The sequence below is a fragment of the Pantherophis guttatus genome, chromosome 3 (genome assembly GCF_059756535.1).
Source record: "Pantherophis guttatus breed Tessera chromosome 3, ASM5975653v1, whole genome shotgun sequence".
Classification (NCBI taxonomy): domain Eukaryota; kingdom Metazoa; phylum Chordata; class Lepidosauria; order Squamata; family Colubridae; genus Pantherophis; species Pantherophis guttatus.
In genome coordinates this window covers 39,427,271-39,441,253 of record NC_142065.1, presented here as the reverse complement: position 1 = coordinate 39,441,253, position 13,983 = coordinate 39,427,271, and the positions used below count along the sequence as shown (strand labels likewise).

Sequence of the window (13,983 nt, the reverse complement as noted above, 5' to 3'; positions counted from 1 at the left end):
TTTGTAACATACTATATTTAAAGTACTTGTGTCATTTTTTTTTTAATTGATAATTTATTGTAATATGTTTTATTCAATTATTGCATTTAAGCTTGCTTTTATTCTTCTATATTACCACTCGGTACTCCTTTGGGTGGAATAATGATATAAAAATAAAATTACTATTACTATATGTTAATATTAATAATTGTTTGTTGAGAACATCAATATTATTTTTCTGTTGCAGATTCGTTACATTTCACAAACACAAGGACTACCAGCAGAGTATCTTTTGAGTGCGGGAACGAAAACAAGCAGGTTTTTTAACAGAGATCCAAACTTGGGATACCCTTTATGGAGACTAAAGGTTTTTTTTCTTTTAATTTCTTTTTTTCTTTAGAAGACTTGTTTTTTATTAGTACCACTAACTTTTAAGACATATCTAGCTAATTATTTGGTTTTCATTGTTCATTGTTTCATTTCTATTTTAGAAATAGTAACTTAATTAAATCAATTAAAAACAATAAATATAAACTAATAAGTAAACTACCAGCAAGTGATATTGCATTCAGTAGCATTATGTCCAGGGAAACAGCATCTGAACATCAGGAGTAGAATATTTATTAATCTGCTAATAACTGGATGCAATGTATAACTGCAAACCTATTAAGTAAAGGAGGCCTAAATAGTGACTGGCTGCATATATAATATACCATAATGTGATTTGATTTGATTTTGTTTTAGGATTATGTATAAACCTATCCTTATGGGATAGTGATTAGTCATAAATGTGAGCTACTGTAGTTTGTCCAAGAAATTATGTGAATATAAAACTGGCCATTAGCTATAAAGTATCCCCTCCAAAACTGTATTTTTTATGTACTAAAACCAGAAAACCATTGGTGGAAAATGATGAGTGATAACAGAGGCTGAAAAAAAAAAGATAGGCTAGCCACAGTGAGATTCTTTACTGTCTCTAAAAAAATGCTTCTACAGTGCATTTTTCCAGTAAAGCAAGACCTATAAATAAAAATATTTTAATTACTGTTGTGAATAGTTGATCCAAAAAGGTGTTCTAAATTGGACCTTGTTTTTTTAAAAAAATTTACAACAGACATGTCTGTTGACATGTTTGTATCATGAAAAACATGTTTGTATCATGAAAAAAATTATCAATAAAATAGTTTCTGTAAGATTTAAGGCAATCTGAATTGATTTTGAAGAAAATTGTAAGGTTCAAATGTCTTTGGCTATTTTCTGTAAACACACATTGTATTTGCTAGTTATTTCTGCCCTGATTATAAAGCTGTTTTCCTGATTTAAAACATTCTTTAGATCTAAGCTCTTCAGAAATTCTCTGAAACCTGCACTGTTGCAGGCTGACCTACTTTTGCTTTTATTGTACTGAAACGTTAAATCTTGATATAATTTTTTGTAACTTCCATTTTATTTGACAGACTCCAGAAGAACATGAGTTGGAGACAGGAATAAAATCAAAGGAAGCTCGGAAATATATTTTTAACTGTTTGGACGACATGGCACAAGTAAGCTGCCAATAAAAAATAATATTGCCTTTGAAAAGTACAGGTATTATAATCCAGAGAAGTACTAATTTACAGTTGTTTTACATAGAAGCTAATTGTGTTCCCTTTCTATTTTCCCCCATGGGGCTATACAACTGGTCTCCCTAGTATACCTGAGGATAATTCTTAGTAATTTAGCAATTATAAGTAAATAATTTTAGGAAAACACTTAACATCTAGTAGACTTGTCTTGAACATACACTTTAAATAAAAGGGCAATATTTATTTTAAGTTAAACATTTGTTTAACCAACAGAAAATGGGAGTAAATTAGAACTACATTCCTCAAGAACTTAAAAGATTTATGTATTCTTTATTTTTCCTGCTTTAAAGTGTATAAATTGAACAAAAATCTAAACAATTTTAAAAACTTTTCCACAAGGTAAATATGTCTACAGACTTGGAGGGAACAGATATGTTGGCAGAGAAGGCTGACCGAAGAGAATATATAGATTTGTTGAAGAAAATGTTGACAATTGATGCAGATAAGAGAATTACTCCGCTGAAGACCTTGAACCATCCATTTGTGACAATGAATCATCTTCTGGATTTTCCACATAGCAACCAGTAAGTCTGGCCAAGATAAATGATCCTATTAATTCATTCAGATTTGTAACCTCCTGCTTTGTGTTTTTGGACAAGTAAACAAACAAGTAACAATAAATATTATCTTTAGATAATTTCAGAAAGTGTTTAAATTAAATAAAGTGGATTCACTAAAATAAATTCCTAAACAATAGTTTTACTATGATGTTATTCAGAGACTTCTAGAAATCTTGTTATAATAGCAAATTACTTCCTTTTTAAATCTTGGCTTTCCACTGCCATCTATTGATTTCTCATAGACAGGTAAGTTTTCGCTAATACAAAAGAGGGAAATCTGGTAGTAATATATAATTTGCTAGAAATATTTTGCTGTATGAGTATATTTTGGAATAGGGAATATTTGGTTTTGTTTGTACTGTGGAATTGTGATGGAGAATAGCGGTTATAGTTACTTAGGCAAGTAACAAATTAGTTTTCAGAAAGAGCCCAAGCAACTTAAAAGGTTTTGATGACTATTAATTTGCAGGCATTTTATTTTTAATGAACAGACATAGTCTGTATGGTGTTATTAGCTAAATCGCTTCATATCTCTTTTAGTGTGAAATCCTGTTTTCAGAATATGGAAATTTGTAAACGAAGAGTTAATATGTATGACACTGTTAATCAAATAAAAAGCCCATTCACAACACATGTTGCACCAAATACAAGCACAAACCTCACTATGAGTTTCAACAACCAGCTGAGTACTGTGCATCATCAGGTAAATCAGTTCCTTTTTGTTTCTTTTGATGAACAAAATCAAAACAAAACTTTTTATCATTTCCTGGAATGATTCTTCCTAGTAATTGATTGTTTTTAGTACAGTAGCTTCAGTGAATTTCATTTGTAATTAGCCTAGTATTTGGTAGACATAGCATTTGTTCCAAACATCTATCACGAGTGCCTATGAGTTCTAGATCCCCTTCAGGACGAGGGAATCTGATGAGTTAAGGTTGATTAAGAAAATGATTGACATCTGCAGATGTTTTTCATCTTGTTGTTTTCATTCATTTAATGTATATGTTAAATATTACAGTTTCTAGTTCTAATGATAGATTATCTTGTTTTTCAGGCTAGTGTTTTGGCTTCCAATTCTACAGCTGCAGCTACTCTTTCTCTAGCAAATTCAGATGTTTCACTGTTGAATTATCAGTCTGCTCTCTATCCATCCTCTGCAGCACCAGTTGCTGGTGTGGCACAACAGAGTGTTTCCTTACAGCCTGGAACAACTCAAATTTGCACTCAAACAGACCCATTTCAACAAACATTCATTGTATGTCCACCTGCCTTTCCAAGTAAGTGTGTTTTTATCCTGACATACTATTTCTAAATATCCATGACATCATAATTTTAATAAGGTTTTAAAAAAGATAGAAAAAAGTGCTGTCTCTTTATGCATTAAAATCTACATGTTCTTACCTTCTGAAATAAAAAGAAATTATGTGAAAGAAATACCTAGGCAACCCGAGATGATTTTGGGGCTTCTAGGACAAAATCCAATTTTGTAATATAGAAAGTTGGTATCTTAAGTATGGTAGGTATGATATACATTTCATAATAGAAGGAAGCACCATGGTTCACTTAATGGCTATTTCAAAAAAACGTTTTCTTGACTGCTTCATAACTGTCTTACAAACAGTATCCCCAACTTTTTTGATCCTGTGGCATACTGGGTATAGATTACTAGCTTCTAGGGTGGTTGAAGCTTTTTCAATACTGATAATTATGACCATAACCTGCATCTTTTTTATGCATCATCTTTGGAAAGTAAGCTCTGAAACATATTTGGGTAGTTATTTGTGATCTTAATTTCATCCAGCTGGTCTTCAGGCAACCACAAAGCATTCTGGGTTCCCTGTAAGGATGGACAATGCTGTTCCAATTGTGCCACAAGCGCCAGCAGCTCAGCCCCTGCAGATCCAGTCCGGAGTTCTCACACAGGTAAAAGTGGGGATGGGGGTGAGTAAAACAAAGTGTCATGAATATGTTTGGATAATATATGTGCTGTATTCTCAACTGAAATTGAGAACCAGAAATTCCTAAGCCTTTTAAAAAATCATTAGTAGTATATTAAGGAAAAGATAATAAAATATTTCTTTGTCTAATTATTTCTTTGCTTTAAAGGTTTGGCCTTTGCAAATGGACTTTATTGTCCAAGACCAAAATTTTAGGCAATTTTCATTTACAGGTACAGATCTACCATTGTGCCTAAAACAGAATATATTACCAGCTGTTATTCTGGAAAAAGATACATTTTAATTGGCTTTAATTGCTTGCTCTAAAATTACAATTAATATAAGATTTAGTAGAAAGCAGAAAAAGATTGGTACATTTAAATTACTCTTTCCCATCAACTTTACCATTCACTTTGGGAGTGCTTTTTGCATTTGTTCTGTTTCTTGATGCTGAGAAAATGACAGGTTACACATAATAACAAAGTTTTAGACTTACTACTTTGATAATATTAGTTTTTTGTTCTGCTATAAAAACAAAGGAGTCTCAGCTCTCAGAAGGCTTTTTTTTTTTTTTTGGTTTTGTTATATGTTCGTTGTTAAAATGGGATGTTTGTTCCGGAACAGAAGATTTTGAAATAAGTTACATACATTATTACTACTTAACTTAATTGTGTTATCTTTGCAATGCAGCTTTGGTTACATTATTGTAAACTCCATTTAGGTCAGGCATGAATAACTTAAAAGACAGCAACTTATCCTTTTTTATTTGCATTGCAGAAGGCATTTGGAAGCACTTAGGCTGGCATAATACAAATCCAATATTGTATTCAATATGAATACAACAATTTTTTTCTTCTTTTCTAGGTTTTAAGATTTTTGTGGTGAAATATAATATAATTATACCGACAGAGCAATTGAATTGCTCTATTTTTAAGAGAAAATCAATAGGAATTTTATATCAAAACACAAAATGCTAGTTTAACAACTAGCTTTCAGTATGCCATTTTAGGAATTATTTCTGTTTCCAAGCCTGCACTGTGTTTTATATCCCCCCCCCCCGATTAATTTTTGTTTTAAGTACACTAAACACAAAAGGCTTGTTCATGGATATGAAGAAATACTTGTTATCAGTACACACAAGTTGGAAGAAAAGCATATTGATTTTCAGTGGATACCTATAAATTCTGCAAATCACTCAAAAGCGCCCTTAGTATCCTTGGGGGAAGCCTTTCTGGCCCTGTTGCCTTAGTACATTTGTTTCACTCACTGCCTAATCTACATTTCAGGGAAGCTGTACACCACTAATGGTAGCAACTCTTCATCCTCAAGTAGCCACCATCACGCCGCAGTATGCGGTACCCTTTACTCTGAACTGCGCAGCCGGCCGGCCAGCGCTAGTAGAACAGACGGCTGCAGTACTGGTAATTGCCTCCCTTGATTGTGTTCACTAACGGAGTTTTTGTTTTAACTTAGACTTGCAGAGGGCATGGAAGCATGTGCCATCTTGTGGCTGTGTTCTTGCTACATCTTAATGTCTTGTTGTTTTTCCTCCCCAACATTGCTGAAGCACTGTCTGACTCTGATGTTTAGTGTTGCTCTGTAAAGAATCCAGATTCATTGACTGTTGTTCTTTGCTAGCTAGATTGCTGATCAAGCTCTTCTCCTAGTTTGGAAAGAGCAATAAATGTACTTCTTCTTTTCTGTACTCTTTATCTTTTTTTATTTTGCTGATTGAAAACAATAGTAATGGTCCTTAGATTGATTCAGCCATTAATACCTGGGTAGCCATGTCTTGACAAATTTAGGTTTTTTGTTTTTTTTTTAGTTTCTTTGCACGTACAGATGTGTTAAGCACAGGAAATCTCTAATATCATTAAGTACTTTATTGATTTATGGCTTTAACAACCCAGATTTATTAACCTTCATGAAACAGTTAGCAGCAACCCAAATCTTTCTGGCCTCTCATTACCCCTGACCAGTATGCATCATCCTTAAATAGATGCTGCAACCCACCCGTGCTTTTAGTTCCTTTTACATGTCTTGGTTGAGATTAAAGGTGAGCTCTTCCTATATAAGCTATATCTTAGAGTAGTTCTTTAATTCTCTAGGGTGGTTAAAAAAAAAAAGTACTGTGCACACTTCTCAAATTTTTCTTTCTCATTCTGGATTTCTCTGATTGGAATTCATGCTTTGTAAATTCCACAAAACAATCAATTAGAAACCCCAGAATCAGATCAGTGAAAAACATGGAAACATTGCAGTGCACTGGAAATGGTGATGTCCTCACATGTCTTGCCAAGCACACTTCTATTTGTTGCATACTCATTGTCTTATGTTACTTTAAAGTGATAATTCGCAAGCATCTTTCTCTTCCACTGGAGAGAAAAGGGGCATTGTTGGCTTTAGTCAGAACAAGTCTCACCAAGATGAGTAATGGTCCCTCTGACATTGCTACTGTTGCTCCAAGGAATGCCACGTGGGTAGGCAAGATAGATTTTTTAAAAAATTCTAACTGCATGTGTTGAAAAGATCACTACAAATTTTGTAGTTGTCCATTCTGACTTCTATTATTCAATTCTAGCTAAATTTCATAATTGAAACATATGGAGTACATCTAATAGACCTTAAATGTTTGATTATTTACTATCAGAAGACTATTTTGGATTTTTCAACCAATAGGCTAAACTGTCCCTCTTTGGATTTACTGCTAGGACTGAGACCAGAATGCTATATACTCTGCACTCAAAATTCATTGGAACGGAAAATTAAAATCTGAAACTAGTATAAATTAGTACAGATTAAGCCCTCTTGTCTCACAGGAAAGGGAAAGCAACTATGGAAGGCACAGGTCATTTGAACTTCTTTTCTATTTGTGTCCCCTCTACCTTTTGAGATTTCTCAAGACATAGCCTTTACATTTTCAAACAATTGCAGCTTTAAGGATTAAAAACTGGATTTTAATAAATCCCCAGATGACACACGTGGAATTAGAATCTGCAAAGCATTCAGAATTGAAACATTTCAAGCTTGAAACAGTTGTGTGGGGTTCAAATGATATGCATCAACCTTAGTAAAAATGCTCCAACTTTGTTTCGACCAGTCTGGAATCATTTTTTAGTTCGGAACTGAACTGTTTTGAACTCAAATACTGTACTTATGGAATGGTCAGAACAGTGTGGGAACACTGAAAAGTGGAAGCATTATGTTTGAGCTCGAAACAAGATTGAAATGTTTTGAGTTTGAAATGGTTTCTGTACCTCTACTTGGAATACTAATTGCTGTGCTTCTGTGATACGATGACACAAACGTATCTTCTAGACTAAATCCACTTAATCTTATCTGAATCCTACCTTTCTCTCCATGGATTTTGGCTTCTAGGCTTTTGCCTGAAATGCTCACCTTTAGTGCTTTCAACACTTCTCCCTTTTGCCGCTTCATCTAAGTTTACGTTAGCCATTTGCTAAGCTTTGCATATTTTTGTCCCTCCTCTGTCAAAACAGTTCGTCGCTTGGAAAGCCCGATTTCTGCCTTCTGGTGGGGACATTAGATCTCGCACTGTATTAAACTCTCTGCTTTGTCTTGTGCAGGTGTTGGCTTTTGGAAAGAGGCATGGTGTGACTTAACATTATTCTCTTTTTTTTTTAATTATTCCGCTTATGTTGGCAGAGGGGTTAGCAGTTCTCTGCTTGAAAGCTGCTTGTTTGGAACCAGTGTTTGGAATAAGAGAATTTGTTACTTGCAGAAATATGTCATTTAAAATTGCATTTGTAATGTTTTCAAACTGTATTGTAGTTTGAACTGTGTGGAATGTGACTATAAGAATGGGATTTTGGAAGTATTTTATTGCAGAATTTTTTCTTGTAAATACGTTTTTGCAAAGATAAAACATTCTTCTTGGATGGATTTAATAAATCTATTGTAAGCAATTCACACTGTAAACAGATTTATTATAACTATGGTAGGATCTGTAAGGAAACACAAAAACTAGTTGATCCTCCATAGGAGTTACATGTTCTATATAAAGCAACACAGGAACTTCTTTTATTAAAAACTGATGTGCTGGAATACATTGTTCATGCTCTGGAGAGGAAGAATTAGCTATATTCTACAACATTACTCCTGTAGAATTACAAAAATAAATAGTTTGCTTAGTAATTGTTACAAAAAGGATGTGCTTAATCTGCCAAAGTAGGAAGAGAGATAGTTGGACCTCAGCTATCAGGTATGAGCTCCTATCCAGTGAGAAATTGTTATAGTACTTCCTTTATAATTCAGAGCCTTTATAGTTATATAATGTGTACTTAAAATATTTAAGACTGCAGATGGCCCAGCAATTTCATTCTTATCTTAATGGCTCAAAGGTAACCATCTCATTCAAGGTCAGTGATCTTAAATTTGTGGATTTCATCTGATTTATGCACATTTGGCTATATATAAAGCTTGCAATTTTCGTAAAGTATTTGCTTTTCAAAGGGAAGAAAATATTATCAATTACTCCTGATTCTATGTGGAGGAACCATATAAAATATAGTTTAAATTACTTTCAAATTTTGGAATTTCAACATAATGAGCCAAACATTTGAACACAACCCTTCATTTTAAAATTATATTGCCTTCTACTGTAGTCATGTACCAACCGATTTAGTTACCAGAACATGTATTCAGCAGCTGTTGTAGGCTGCTATCTGCAGACTACTATATTCAGTTAGTAAGGAAGGGATATTCATATTCTTCCAAAGAGCTAGTTTCACATGGAAATGTTTGTATGAGAATTAGCTTTCAAAAACAAATACATTATCACCAAAACTTAGCCTAAAATTTTGCTACTTCTCCTAAAGTCTCAATCTCTCATTCCATATTTGAAGAATCATCTTCAAAGCCACCCCAAATTGCAGTCTTTTCTGCCTAGCTGTTTAAGTGCTAAATATATTTTCTGCAATACTGTATGAATATAAATCTCTTATACAGTTGGTCTTATGAGATATACAACAAAAAGAGTGAGAGGAAACATTTTTATTTGTATTTTTTTCATTTCCATTTGTAAAATTATTTGCAAAAATGCAGTCTCGTGTCTTTATCTCTGCAAGTTAACAATATCTCATTTCTTTTACGTTAAAACAACTTATTTTTTTTAGTTTTTTTTAAAAAAGCTAATCTTAATAAATCTTTTGTTTTTCTTTTTGTTGTTTTGCAGCAGGCCTGGCCTGGAGGGACCCAACAGATACTTTTGCCTTCTACCTGGCAACAACTTCCAGGGGTTGCATTGCACAATTCTGTCCAGCCTACAGCTGTGATTCCTGAATCAATTGGAAGTAACCAGCAGTTGGCTGATTGGAGGTGAGTGTTCAACCAAGCAGAAATATAAGTAGTACATAATATGAAAAAGTGTAGAAATGATGCAGTGTTTTCGGATTATATTTTTTAGAATAGATGATCAGATGTGTAGTAGTAAACTAAAAAAAATATTTTCTCTTTAACTAATATGTACTTTTTATATCCCTTTGGGAGACAGGAGAGTGAGAGAAAGACATGTAGAAATATGATTGAATAGTCAGGAAATTTGTGGATAGAGATAATTTCCGTAAATGCTTATAGAAGGTGGAAAGAGATCTTTTGGGCATTCTCAAGATATGCCATTATGTAATGTTAAATTACAGTTTTTTTCTGGAAAATAATAATAATTCAGTTAGTATCTGAAGTTTTAACAGCAAGGAAAGAATACTGTGGTACAATCATATTTTATGTTCAAAGAGGCAGAGATCAAGCAAAGCCTATCACAATGTACATAAAATAATTATAGATTCTTCCCATTCAAATATCCCATTGGATATTGCGCTCTAAGAGTTCTGGTCTTCTGGAGTATATGTCTATATGTGAATAGATATGCTTTCAAGTCAATATTGACTCCTGGTGGCTGCCTGGGCAAGTCCCTACAGTGTTTTTTAGAATTGGTTTGCCCTTCCTTGGGCTGAGAGAAAATGGCTGGCCCAAGGTCACTCAATTTGCTTTGTGCCTAACGTGAGAGTAAAACTCACAGTTTTCCAGTTTCTAGTCTGATGCCTTAACTATTATAACAAGCAGACTGTATTCTGGAATGCATAAATAATACGAGGAAACTTTATGTTATCTTCTTTCCTTTAGAAGTGCTCATTCACATGGAAATCAGTATAGCACTATTATGCAGCAGCCATCTTTGTTGACCAATCATGTGACTCTGGCTACAACCCAACCTTTGAATGTTGGAGTGGCTCATGTTGTAAGACAACAGCAAAGTAATGTGGTACCAGCAAAGAAGAACAAACACCCATCTCACAGTGCCACTAAGTAAGTAAATTATTTGTCCTGATTCTGAATAGGAATTGGCAGACTGTGTTTTTCATATACATACATTTTCTAGGCATTTTTAGTATAATAACACTATGCTTATAGCAGATTAAATCCTCAAGCACATTCAAACCCAGACAGTTATAAGAACTTTCTTGTGTACTAGCATTAATTTAGCACCTATAGGTATTTCTGTATTGTTAAGTAATAAAAATATATAATTACTGAGGAAAAGTAGAGATTAAACATTTGATTACGGAGTCTGGAACAAGCACTGATATGAGAATCTGAACATATAAATGATATGCTTTTCTCCTGGATTTTACGTGATTATTTGAGCTGGAATAAGCTCAGACCCATTCAAGCTCTGTTTATGCCTTTGGTGGACAAATTTATCATAATTATACACTTATCTTTCCCATAGGCCTGCATCTACTTTGGAGGCTATTCCATCTCAAGTCTACTCTCTAATTGGAAGCAGCCCTCTGCGTGCCACATCTTCTTCCTCCAATGCTCACCTTCCAGTGCAAGAGCAGCACCAGCCCATTGTTATTCCAGATACCCCCAGTCCTCCAGTTAGTGTAATCACCATCCGAAGTGACACTGATGAAGAGGAAGACAACAAATACAAACCTGGAAGGTAGAGGCTTAAGCTTCTTTCAATTCATTAATGCATTAATGCATTACAATGAGAAAGAGAGTCATGAAGCTAAAAAGAAAAAGAGCCCGTAGTTAAATGGTTGATTTTTCAGGTGCAAGGAAGATTCAAGGCTAGTCTCTGACATCTTTAGATACAATTAATTGTATTGCATTGATAATTCCGGTCTAGATTGATCAATAGGGAAGGTGCCACATAGATAATTATGGCCTAGATTGATCAATAGAGTTGAAAGTGTCTGCACTGATAATTCTGATCTAGACTGAACAGTAGATTGATGGGATATAATACCCTTTAATAATAATGTATGTAAATTGTTAAAGCTAATGTAATGTAAATCTCATCTTATACAATGATACAGAGCTGTTGGATAAGTACATCTTTTTTGAAGTTAAGGGGATTCTTCATAGGTTATACAACTATAAACTTTCATATCTTTAATTTATGATCTGTGCTAGAAGTATTAGTTTTGGATTAGCTCCAAACTGTTCTCAATCATATCCTACTCAAAGCATTTGGAAAAGTGATGGGATGCAAATGTATTTAGTACAGTTTTGATTTAAGAATAATGCAGGAGTTGCAGTTGAATGCAAAGTTCACATCCTTGTGTTCTTTGAAACACTTTTTTGGAAACAGATCATTGACTGCATTGCACAACTGATTATTTCTTTTTAATCTTATTTGGGTTGCTGAATAGTTTGGATATGTATTTTTAAGTATTGTAATAAGGCAATATTAAAATAAATAAGATAACTAATAAGTGGTTATTGTTTTCTCATAGCTTGGGCATGAAACAGAGATCCAATGTCATCAGCTACGTTACTGTTAATGATTCCCCTGATTCAGATTCTTCCCTGAATAGCCCTTATGCATCAGATGCACTTTCCACACTCAGGAGCTCTGGTGGTGCGCTGGAGCCAAGTAGAGGGGCGGCTGAAAGCTCCACCTCCCGTACCATTATTGTGCCTCTGAAAACACAGCTTAGTGACTGTACTGTAGCCACCCAGGCCTCAGGTAAGCTTCATTGCCTATAAACTGCAATGGTCTATAATGTGGACCTTATTTTTTTTCCTCCCATTTTTATGAGCTTGTACTGAAAAAATGTATGTGTGTTTTCTGTTAGTGTTTGCACAGCTCCCATAACCAATATACCGAAGAGTAATTGTCAGGAGTAGTACATGGGCATTTCAATTATGATGGCTCTTACATATAAGGAAAAGGTTGTTTCAGTATAAATACTTTTTAAAAAGATTCTTTAGGATGGATATGTTCAGAGTACAACAACTTAATATAAATGTAATCCATTAAAAAATAACAAATGTATTAATGATCAAACCTAATGTGTTGTAAACTAATTTTTTTCTCTTCAGATGTAAGAAGTACCCTGTTTCTCCCAAAATAAGACATCCCCTGATAATAAGCCCAATCAGGCTTTTGAGCGCATGGCAATAAGGCCAAGCGCTTATTTCAGGGTTCAAAAAAATATAAGATAGGGTCTTATTTTCTGGGAAACACGGTATGTGTATGTGTGCATTCCTGTATTTTTATTAATATTTTATTAAGTATTCTGGACTAATCAGTACTTTTGTTCTATATAATATAAAATCATATAAAATGGAAAAGCAGAGATGTACTCAAGTTTCTATCAGGCACAAATACATTTGTCAAACTACAGAAGAGTTTATTATCACTATAAATAAGAATCTAGACAACTAATGGTCAAAGCTAGATTGTCACTAAATAAGAGTCAACAGAATTCATGGGGCTGGACTTGGATTTCTTTTTGCAATGCAATGACTCCTAACTGATGACATGTTTCACTCCACCTTCCAGTGCAGCCTGCTCTTCTATAGTTACTTCTAATTAAATATAATCATTTTCCCATTATTTTTTTTAAAAAAATATGTAACAAGAATCACAAGATAGCAGTTGTTTAAAAATCAAATCAATAAAACAATGAAAAGGATATAAGGAGAGTAAAAGTCTCTTCTTGATGTGCTTAATTATCACTCTAAGAAGAAAGATGTTAGAAATATACCCAAAAGTCTGTGAATGCTTTAAAGCAGTTCTTTAAACATAGATTATTTTAAGAACCAATTTTCAAACCTTATAGCGCCTCCTTTTTAAGTACCTTCTTAATTCAGACACCAAGGAGATAGGTTGGTGGATAATTTTGATATTTTCATGCAAAGACTAAGTTTCTTTCTTTCTTTCTTTCTTTTTTTTTGATACCAGTGTTAAAAACGTATGGGTGGGGCAAATATTTTGGGGCTGTGTTTTGCTATTTTGATGCAGGTAGTCCTCAACTTACAACAGTTCATTTAGTGAGCATTCAAAGTTTCAACAGCACTGAAAAAAACCCACTTAAGACTTGTTCATCCTTTCATAGTCACATGATCAAAATTTGGGCATTTGGCTACTACTAATATTTATAATGATTGCAGTGTTCCGGGATCATGTGATCACTGTTTGCAACCTTCTTACAAGCAAAATCAATGGAGAAGCCAGATTCACTTAAAAACTGTGTTACTAACTTAACAACTGCAGTCATTCATTTAACAAGAAAGGTCGTAAAATGGGGCAAAACTCATTTAACAACCATTTCACTTAAAAATTGAAATTTTGGGCTCAATTCTAACCATATGTTGACTATCTGTATTAGGTATTTTTTGAAAATGCAGGTTTTAATTATTTGGGCATGTGGTAATGTGAAGGAAATAAGACAATAGACTGGATCTTAGGTGACATATCTGGGGAGTTAACATACTCTCCTTACACATTAATAAAAGATCAAGTCCATTTTAAAATGTTAGGTTCAAAAATGTGATATAATAGGTTTCTTCAAAAAGTTCATAGAGTATGTTCAAAGTCTAGTACATTTAGTAGAAAACTAGAACATT

General features: G+C 33.7%; 1 protein-coding gene across 10 annotated transcripts in view; it reads left to right on the top strand.

The window, feature by feature from the left end:
• The window catches only part of HIPK1 (homeodomain interacting protein kinase 1), a 38,799-nt gene that overhangs the window by 16,635 nt on the left and 8,181 nt on the right, over nt 1-13,983 (top strand). For 2 of the 10 annotated variants that reach the window (XM_060689715.2, XM_087889356.1), the window contains exons 4-14: nt 227-346; nt 1,437-1,523; nt 1,944-2,128; nt 2,705-2,867; nt 3,219-3,441; nt 3,966-4,087; nt 5,388-5,522; nt 9,299-9,438; nt 10,243-10,425; nt 10,850-11,065; nt 11,865-12,097. In XM_060689715.2, coding sequence (XP_060545698.1) covers nt 227-346; nt 1,437-1,523; nt 1,944-2,128; nt 2,705-2,867; nt 3,219-3,441; nt 3,966-4,087; nt 5,388-5,522; nt 9,299-9,438; nt 10,243-10,425; nt 10,850-11,065; nt 11,865-12,097 — 1,807 coding nt within the window. Of the gene's footprint in view, nt 1-226; nt 347-1,436; nt 1,524-1,943; nt 2,129-2,704; nt 2,868-3,218; nt 3,442-3,965; nt 4,088-5,387; nt 5,523-9,295; nt 9,439-10,242; nt 10,426-10,849; nt 11,066-11,864; nt 12,098-13,983 lie in introns of all 10 variants that reach the window. The other 8 variants (XM_087889360.1, XM_087889359.1, XM_087889358.1 and 5 more) reach the window with 5 other exon arrangements.